This window comes from Dermacentor variabilis, unplaced genomic scaffold (assembly GCF_050947875.1).
Source record: "Dermacentor variabilis isolate Ectoservices unplaced genomic scaffold, ASM5094787v1 scaffold_15, whole genome shotgun sequence".
NCBI lineage: Eukaryota > Metazoa > Arthropoda > Arachnida > Ixodida > Ixodidae > Dermacentor > Dermacentor variabilis.
Window position 1 is genome coordinate 7,489,775 of NW_027460313.1, and position 10,563 is coordinate 7,500,337.

Consider the following 10,563-nt stretch of genomic DNA (forward strand, 5'->3'; position numbering starts at 1 on the left):
CGAGAAACACGCAGCCTTCTACGAGGAGCGGCGAGAACTCGTTCGTGAATGGGCTCGCTGTCTGCGCGCTGTTAGAGGCGCTTCGCGCGCGCTGCGCCAGCTTCGTTTCTGTTGAGTTCAGTCTTGGAAAACAGAGCGGATGGCTACGCGTTGTGCGTTCCGCCGAGTAACGGGCAGCCTTTGACGAGCGGCGGTGAGAACTCTCCCGTGAAAGGGATCGCCGTCGGCGCGCCGACCAGGCGGTAGAGCCGCCCGAGCCTAGGCAATCCGATAGCAACGAGAAGACCATCTCGAGCTCAGAGAACGGGAGGCCGAGGCAATGCTTTAGCGTTACTCATGGGTTACTTAACCGTGACGAAGGTCAGGTGCACGCAGGAAATGCTTCGCTTAGCCCCATTTTCCGGTAGGGGAACGGTTGGTGATTTTTTTTATTCCTTTCTATTCCTTCTTGAACGTAATTTCTGCTAGCACGTGTCGCGCAAGACTTTACACATTTGCCGTGAATCACCTCTATTTAACAATAGCAATCGTGAACTTAACCAAGCCGCCTTCACTGGTCATCATTAATGCATCCTCTCGCATCCTGAAGACGCAACAATATGACATGCCCTATCTAGGTTTCAATAACCGTGTTGTTAAATACATTAAAGGAACACTACAAGGAGAAAATGATTTCTTCTGTATCAGTAAATTTCCTTCTTTCAAATCGAAAAGCCACCCTTACCACGGTAAGACGCTTGTTAAGCGAGAAAAAGCGCGAAAGACAAGCGGCGACGCCTTCTTTAAGTTCCCGCACGAGCTTGCTGTGACATGATGAATTTTTACAGCGTCTCCTACGGCCCAGCTAATTCTTTAGCGATAAACGTAAACTACACTGTGTTCTAAATGGGCCAAAGATTCAACATGGCGAGTTTCGGGAACTTTTGCTGGGCTAACGAGGCCTAAATACGAAAAAAAATATACTTTGGAATGTTTGACGTCCCAGAAACGTACCGGCCTTAGGGATTCTGCGCTAAATTCTTAAAGTGATACTTTGACCTTTATTTTCTCTTACAATAATGAACCCGTTAGTTCTAAGTTAACGATAACCGTGTTTAAAATGATCGCTTTATCCGTTTTAACTGATTTAGTGTTTTGCTTAAGTGTCCTTTTAACGCTCCTTTATCGATATCTACTCTAAAAACAAAGAGAGTTCCGGGCACTCTCTTTTAAGGAGTACCTGCTTGTCCCATAGTAGATCGACCCTCGTTGAGAGAGAGTAGGACAGCTCCTCCCGAGAGAGTTTAGTTACACCATCGCAAGAGAGTGCAAGTACTCTTCCGCAGAGTGCTAATACTCTGCCCACAGGGAGTGCTGGTACTCTTCCGCAGAGTGCTAATACTCTCCCCACAGGCGTAAAAGTACTCCCCCAGACCGAGTGCTTCTACTCCTCCAAACCGAGTACTACGCCTCCAAGCCAAATGTTTCTACTCCCCCAAACAGAGTGCTTGTACTCCTTCAGAACAGAGTGCTAGTACTCTTCCCAATAGTGTGGACGCACGATTTAGATCCATGGTCACCTTTGAAGGGATTCGCAATACATACATGTGGGGAATATTTGATTCCTTCATAAGCCGCTCCTGCACTTATGCTTGGTGAATGGGATGTAATGTGTAGTCGCCGAGTTACTCAAATGAAACATTTTCTCTTAATGATAAAAATCATTATTGATCAATCACAAGACAAACTGAATAATAATTTGAGAAACATACTCACAAACATAAAATCAGATTACAATGATGCCCATGAGTTTAGAACAAATCTTGTAAGGAAACATACTTATATTCTCAAAAGTTTCATCAGTAGTACAGTGTAGAAATATCCTTTAATTTAAATTGGATCCTTCTTTTCAAAAATAAAGCATACAATGGGGGGGGGAGTTAAACATAGAACAAACATGTGCAAACTCACAAAGTATTGACACTATGATTGAAGAGAAATATGCGCCACATTACTGGCCAGCAAACGCATTTCTGGCACAAAACGCATGCACTTATGCGGCAGATTACCAGTTGAAATGCTAAGCATGGGGCTGGTAATGTAGATAAATAGTGCAAGAAACCTTTGTGTGCCATATTCTAAGGCAGCAGCTCATTTGATAACGTCCTGTACATCGTATGGATGTTCCTGTCCGAGAGTAAAGTGCATTTAGAAATGTGTTGTATATTCTCATGAGGCTGCAGGTCTAGCTCGGTTTGCTAATATTTCACATAAAGTTATTCATGTATGGGCTGCACCCCATTGTTGATAAGTGTGTCTTGTCGTGGTTCTGCAGCAATTTCCTGCCCGGTCTCAAACTGGTACAGATACATATTCTATTTCTTATTTGGTTGGCCTCCTCACGAAAGTAGTTTTCCGGTGCTGTTGGGATTCATTCGTTACACTTTCTCACAAAGAAATAAAATTAAATTTACAATATTATCTAGTGTGTAGCAAATGAGTATAAAACTGCAAGGATCACTGGCATCAAAATCTTGCGCATCAAATTTCCTGTGATATATGGTAGCTTTTCGTTCCCATTAAGGTAAGAATGCCACGCTTCTGAGGAGCACCTTTCATAATTACATAATCAATTATTGTGACTCTTTGAATATGCATTCTAACTTAAGTATAGCATGGCTTCAGATGTGAACCAAAAATCAGATGTGATGAATATGATGCATCAAAGGTGAGATAAGCATAAGTACAGGCAGGAGAGTGCGCGAAAAAGATAAACAAAGAAGCCAAACATACATTGAGAATAGCACCATCCTGTTTCACATATCCCTTACATGCACATGGATTTTGCATGCGACAATGCATATACTTTCACAATGAACCAACTACCTGAAACCAAAGCTTTTTTCCTACTCATGTGGTTAAGATGCATTAAAGAAAAATTATTGCACTTCACAGAATCGTCTTATCAAAATAGGTACATATCTGTCTAGGAAGATTAATACGTCGCTTCACTGTGGCACTCTATCTTAAGTCCAGAAGAATAATGTCTACAGAAGCCATGAAACTAAGGTGCTTTTGCTTAACACTATATGTTCACATCCGCCAATTGATGAACAAGTCTTCTACTCAGATGCTCTCAGTTCTTTGCATTGTATGCATCTCTACCTCCACTAGCATACTTGGCTGGCAAGTAGATTGGAGAAACCACAATTTTACATTTTTAAAATAATTTTCATTTCCAAGTGACTCTCCATCTTCTAAGACGTAAGGTTTGCACCATGGTGTACACTGTTAAAGGTCCTAATTGCTCCTTGCTTTCACTTCGGGAGGCACGAGCGGTTCTAATGACCTGGTTTCGTGAGCATGCACGTAAACGATAGACTTCTTAAACATCGGATTCTCTGCCCCCAATGCTTCCCCTTTCTGGAACCTAAAAGTAAGCCATAATTCTAAAATTAGGCGTAAAATAGATAAAAAGGAAGACATGAAAATTTGTCTGCTTCATGTCAGCATTTAAAATAGAGAATCAGTGGTTTGTATTTGCACCCTTGCATTCACGTGCTGTTAAATGCAAGCTATTAAAGCTGGTAAATGTATGTAAGCACCTAGGGAAGCATTAGATGTTGCTTTTTATAGTGAACACACCGCACCAGGTTCATTGCAAGTATGTGTCATGTCACTAAGCAAATATGAAATTTCATTGTGCCACTATTCTTTTATCACGTGAATATATCCGTTGATAGGCAAGGCAAAAAGCAGTCACTTCTCACAACTAATCAGCTTTGTTTAAACACATTTCTAACTTTTCAATGACACTTGCTCCTATATGTTTGTCTCCAGAGAGCATACTTGATTCTGACTTTCCCATTGGAGACATTACATAGGTATATCATGTTAAGATGACTGCACATGAGAATTTTCATCTTGGTGTGGCATACTCTTTTTTGATTTTGTTGACATTTAGTCAAACGGTACACCCAATATACCCACATTCTAGTTTTCTTGTCCAAACTGCATGGCAATGTATTTTGATTCTTTGGCGTGCCCTCCTCTGCACTACGTGAAGTCGCGATGGCTGGCTTTTTGACATCCTTGTGTTCTTGCAGCTGCCTTCTTGCGTTATATAAAGCGGGTGCCTGAAAAAGATCGTGTGAAAAAGTCAACACGAGGACATAAAGTAAAACAACATCAAGACAGTCAAAATCATGTCAATAAAAGAAAGTCGTAGCTCTTAGTCTCCCTATTGAAACGCATGCGAAACATTTAGATCACTGCAACCGTCAACGGCTGAACTAACTTCCATTTTTAGATTTAAACAAAAAATAAATAACCGAAAGTTCGTCCTCGTTCGGCATCAATGTTAAAATCATCTTGCTTATAAACAGAATATTGGTCATTGTCAGATGTCATAGGTCTGTCATTAGTCTGGTGTGTCGCAAAGACCACTTGTGACGCATCCTCAGCACGTGCCCAGTGTGCCCCCCGCACCATCTCTGGTTTGTCACTGCTCAAGCCATAATTTGAGGATCATATCTGCAAACATGATGTTCAGTAGGGATGAAAATATGGTCTTCCAGTTCAATGGTTATGACTGGATGTGCCTATAATAAAGGGCAACCTGGCTTGTTATGGCAAGCTTACCCACAATTCAATGATAACAAGAAAGTTCACTGCGGCCTGGATCTAAGCTTACACAAAGGCATGAGCTTACTTTCATTTATGAGGTGCGTAGTCGAGTTCATTTTTGACAGACTCGACTACTGCTGCAGTTTGAAATCTAGCATTTTACATTCTTCAAGGCATGTAAAAGTTGCAGTTAGACCGCAGTTATTAGTTTATTAGACCAACTCTTCGTTTTGTGTACGACAGACGACTGGTAACACGGAATTAAAGCAACGTTTTATTTTTACACTTTATTTCTGTACTAAATATATTAAAGCGGTAAACAGTTTGATCTGCCATACAGTAGCAACAGGCACACATAACGCTTGTAACCCCAAGAGGAAGAGGGTGCTTTAGCTGTTCATATGATATAACTCTGAAACGCCAACTCATAATAGCAAATGCACAGGCATGTCCAAAACAATAAGCGTATGCAAAGCGCCCCTGCAATTGTAATTCCACACAGCAGCCGTTATATTCGATGCCGATGCACAACTCGCGCCTTGACAATTCACCGAGTTCCTAGACATAAGCACCCTTTCAAATTCGCAGAGGGCTCGAAAATCACAACAGGAGACATATAAACACACCATTTCAATACATGAGCAAAAACAGTTGTCTTAGGGCTAAACACCATGACAGCGATTTAGTGCGTGACGGCGACGACCGACAAAACGGGCGGTCGCTTGAACACATCGCTCGGTTCTGGAATCTAGAAATCGCCGCTCGTCTCCCGGAAGTGTTATGAGGGACTAGCCAATAGCGCAAAGCCGGAACTGCATGTATGTACATCGCTCAAATACGACCGATTGTCGAGCGGAACGAGCAAAAGATTGAATTTTTATACGAGCAATGATAAGAACCTACTGCAAGACCTTCGGAAATATTTTATGCTACTTTTTACAGTAAAATACATCAACTTAATTACTAAAGCACGTGTCACACTAGTTTCGACGCGTATTTGCAGCCCTCATACCGGCAACACCGGGGAGGCGTCGCTCAAAATCGTCGCTCAGACGGAGCAGACTTGTAGGCCACGAGCGAACGCGACAGCCATCTCCATCGTATCGCTTGTAGCTGTCGCGCGGAAGATCGCTTAGATGGGGTTTATGCTTAATTCAGCATAAAAAATGGATTCCTCATTCTTGCATTTTCAGTAAGCTCAAGTTAACGCGCCCGATTGACCTCTTGCACCTTGCAGCTGAATGCCTGCGGCAAAGTTTCTAAGTAGCACTGGTGCTGCACATAACTTCAGTGCTCGCAGATTACCAATGGGCGAGACGCCGTCAAGCACGTGGCTTATTTATAACGAAAGCATGCCGCCAGCAAAATGGCGCGTTCTGTTATGTGATTCCTTATTTCAACAGCTTTCCGTACACAGTAGACTGCCAAACTGAATACATTCAAACACACAAAACGTACGCTAAGCACGCTCCGCATAGGTTCGGAATCATGGGCTGGTGAACAAACCATTTTAAGCGTCCTTTCGCCTCACGTCTTATTGAACATACCATGGTTCTCGCAGCGTTTGCGATTTTCAAAGCACTTACGGATAGTGGCAAGTGATAAATTCACATGTAGTTATCACGACGACTGGCTTTTTCGATTGACATCGAGACACGGCGTGCTTGCCTAGTCCCTTGTCAATCGCCTAGGCTAAGCGCCGCGACGACTTCCTGGCGATAGCATGTCATTTACGCAGAATGTGCACCTAAGTCAGAATTCACTTACCGTGGAGGATTTGTTGTTATATCCAACGAATGACGAACGACTGTCGTATTTTCGCGGCGACGCGAGATGGCTCGCACGATCTCCCTTGGATGGCCTCCGTTGCTGCTCGCTGGACGGATCAACTTTCTCCGGTGTTGTGCTGTTCCGCGAGGTTGAGTGCGCGCACGGTTGAGCAACTCCGAGTGAAAAAGTAGAGCGCTCGCGCCGCGTTCCTTTGAACCGTAGCTGCCTGTTCTCTTAGAAGCAGAACGGTGTGCTCTTTGTTCAGCGTGCGTGAGTGATACTTTGCCATGTGCGGGGTCAACTGCCTACAGTTGAAGCAGAATATTACGCTACGTTTTGTCGTCTATTGCCGCAAGAGTAGAACGGGCATTCTACTCTCTCTCAGGAGGACAGAGTGAAAAGCACATTTCACTCTCTCCTTGGGGACGGAGTGAACAATGCATTTCACTCCATTTGACATTTTGCGAGAGTAAAACAGGCTTTGTAGAGTAGATCGGCCGCTTCACTCCTGCGATACCCTCCCTGGTTTTTAGAATGTAATGCTGAACTGTGACATTTTTCTTGTTGCACACGATATGGCACGACACTCTTCTGCTTTTTTTTTTGACGGAGCAATAGGCGTTCTGATCGTAAAATAAGTATTTATCCTACCTAAAGTCAAATCTAGTGGTGACCCAGCTCCTAATTAAAACTGTCCGTACCATGTACACGCTTTTCCCGAGTGTTCACTAAGCGGAAAGGATCAGGCTTTAACAAATTTCAAAGGTGCCAATCGCCTCATGGTGACACATGAGGTGTGACAGAAGACAGCGTCGCGCATACTCCTGTGTAGCGTGGAGTGGCCCTTTACGCCTGGTTAACAAAATGCGCCTTCACGCAGTTTCACGCTTAAACAGCTGCTGCCCCGTCTGCCGTCGCGGTGCCAGAGGCTCGTGGCGGTCGACAACTCCGAGGCCATGTTGGAGTTCGCGCGAGAGCACAGAGCTCACCCGCGGATCGAGTATCTAACCCTGGACCTGGCGGCAGAAGAAGACGTCGCTCGATTTGTACGCGAGCAGGGACGTTTCCAAAGGGTCTACTCGTTCCTGACGATACACTGGATGGCCGACCAGCGTCGCGCCATGCGGAACATCGAGACGCTAATGACCCCTGGCGGCGAGTGCTTCCTCGTGTTCTCGGACACCATAGTGCTGTTCGACATCTTCAAGGCCATGATGACTGAGCCGCGCTGGTCGAAGTACTCAGAGGTCAGTACTCGAGAAGTTGCATTGCGGAGAGGAGGGACGGCCCGCAGACGAGTTTTTAGGTCTGATCAAGCCCCTGCAGTCGGGGAAAAAGCAACTTTTGAGTGTAACTTTTTTAGTGAATCCCGTATTCATTCTTTCGGCAACCGGCATCGCAATATTACGAGGCAGGAACGCAAGGGATTCAAGCTTTACTTGAAATTATTATTATTATTATTATTATTTATTTATTATTATTTGTAATAAAGAATATTATTATATTACATATATTATTATTATTATTATTATTATTATTATTATTATTATTATTATTATTATTATTATTATTATTACCAAACATGTACTGTTGTGTTTGTCATTTCGTTCGTTCTTACTTACTTTGCAGTTGTCCGCACAATTTCTGTTAGTGTACCAATCAGTCAGTGTTCAAACATTTGGGTGGTTACTGGGAACGTTAAATAACGATTGATCATACATTGATTCATTGCTTTGGAATTTTGCCTCGGGGCATATGCAAATCCAGGCCGCTTTCGGTGATATATGATAGCCGCACTCGGTGGCTGGATTCATGAAGCATTATTATAACAAGAATTCTCAGTGGCTTCTCCGGGACCATTAAGAAAGTACTGTTTTATGCTTTCATCTGTCGCGTGAACGACCTCTCTTATCCGTACCCTCATAAGCGCTCCTGACATGGATTGAGGACATAAACGTTGCAATTTTGGCACTGCGGCACTGCAGGGTTCGTTTGCCAGAACGCACATATCACAAAATAAACTTGCACCTGCAGAAACTTTAAAGGTTATGTTCAATCCTATTTTTTTCCAACAGATTTTAAAAGCGTACATCCCAGAGACTGCTGGAATGAAAGATGTTATGTCTCTGCGCTCGCACCTGGCTAGCATTGTGAGCGCTACAAACCTCACTCTGCTTGCTGGCGAAGTGATTCGAACCAAGGCCATCATGAAACTCAGCCCGAAAAAATCTCCAGGTAAGTGGAACAGGCGCCCACTTATGACCATCACCCGCTCAGGAACTGTGCCTGTCTAAAGGGCCGACCGTCCAGTCGGCTGAGCGCGCTCCGAAGAGACTGTCGCTGGGCGTCAAAGCGGGTTGTGGTAGAGGAGAGGCTTGATTGTCTCCTCACATCGACAGTGGTCGCACATGGGGGAGTCAGCCATTTCAAAGAAGTGTGAATTTGTAAAGGTTATACCCAGTGGTAGGCGCCACAGCAGTTCATTGTCACATCGGGAAACGTTTGGGGGCAATCGCAGCTGCAATTATCAATCAAGTATGCATGATCGATCGGGGAAGCTACGCGTGCTCTAATAGTCAATTTGAAACCAGCGCACCTGAGAAAACAGTTATACACACCGTGCCTTTATTACTGTGCGAGTGAACTGCCTCTTTTTGCCTTCTCCTTTTATTCCCTCATTCCCTCTCCCTGTTGCAGAGTGGTCAGCCGGACGCGCGGTTGCATTCTACATAACCGTACCGGGCTTCAGCTTTATCAGGCTATTGAGCGGCTCTTTCTCCCGCCAACCGGCGCGCCGACAGTGAGGAAAAAGGAGAGAGAGGGGGGAACTCTATAGGATCATAGGCGCATCCGGTTGCGCATTTCCAATGGCTAGTATGTAGAGCGGGGCGTGGCACTTGCGGAGACGACGGACGTTTGCGCGCATGCGCGAGTAAGAGCGGGTGCGAGAGAGGAAATGTGGGGACTTCCTTCAATATACGACTCTGCGGAGGAGTTTCTTAGTGCGTTTTTTATGCGCTTTTCCCTAGGCGCACCGGCAGAAGTCGCGGGGCGCGGTAGTGCTCAACCTAGCATCACAAGTAGGCGGCTCGAAGCAATTATATTTATTCAGTCGTGTTGTTTGCTAATTAAAACAACGTATCACTATTTCGCATTATTGGCGGCGCCTCCAGCACACCAAAGCGGCAACGGGGACATCAAAGCTAGAAGCCGGACTGGTCCGTTGGTCGGGGCTCGCATAGGCCTACGCCTGCCAGGGGAGCATCAGATCGGCTGTACGCTATCGCGAACAGCCAATTTTTTATGCGAACACCGCCTGGCACGCTTCGGCCTCCGCGGCCTCAACCCACGGGCCGCCTTGCTTCCAGCTTTGATCCCCCCGCTACCGCTTGGGTGCCCCGGAGATCCTGCGCCCCTTGCTTTAATATAACCTCGGGTGCTCTCCTGAGGCCTCGGTTTGCCGGTTACATGTACCCTCTTGGAGCAGTGCTTGTAAAAAATGCAATCTATCGTGGCGACTAACAAAGCGACCCGCGTCTTATACAACACCAGTCAAAACCTTGCCCCTTCAGAGACAGTGATCACCAAATGGGGCGTCCGTGCCTACTGCCTCACCGCGCGGGCAGTCAGCGGCGGAGCGTAAACTCGACCCCCCCCTGCCATGACGGCACGCCTAGGCACAAACGCGCGCTACACGATCAAAGAAACTTCTCCACCGTAGTGCCTAGGCAGAGTCACATATTCAATGAGCAAAGGCCCCCAGATTTTCTCTCTCGCGCCCGCTCTTAGTCGCGCCTGCGCAGAAACGCCGAGCGCCGTCAAAAGCGCCACGCCCCGCTGTACCTACTAGCAATTGTAAAAACGCCACCCCGGATTGGTCCGCTCTCCGTCGTCAACCGATGCGTGCGCCGTCGTCGTCATCTATAGCCGTCGCCATGCCATCGTGGGCAGGCGGCCGTCCTCACGTCCTCCTCATCAAGCCTTTCTCATGATGCCGTGGTCGTCGCGCAGTCGCAATCACACTGTCGTCAGGCCGCCGTCGTCACGCGGTCATCGCAGCGATCCTCGCGGTACTTTTCTCATTAGTGCATCCTTGTTTTAAGGCAGATAAAGGGGAAGCTAGCCCTCATAAGGACAAGCTATCTGGGAATTGCAAATACACTGCTCAGAATGTCTGGCAAATTGCGT

General features: G+C 45.8%; 1 protein-coding gene across 1 annotated transcript in view; it reads left to right on the plus strand.

The window, feature by feature from the left end:
* LOC142567981 (juvenile hormone acid O-methyltransferase-like) overlaps positions 1-8,163 on the plus strand; it is a 57,291-nt gene extending 49,128 nt beyond the window's left edge. The window contains exons 3-4 of the mRNA XM_075678076.1: positions 7,256-7,622; positions 8,143-8,163. Of these exons, the coding sequence (XP_075534191.1) occupies positions 7,256-7,622; positions 8,143-8,163 (388 nt within the window). The remainder of the gene's footprint in view (positions 1-7,255; positions 7,623-8,142) is intronic.
* Positions 8,164-10,563: the final 2,400 nt, after the last annotated feature.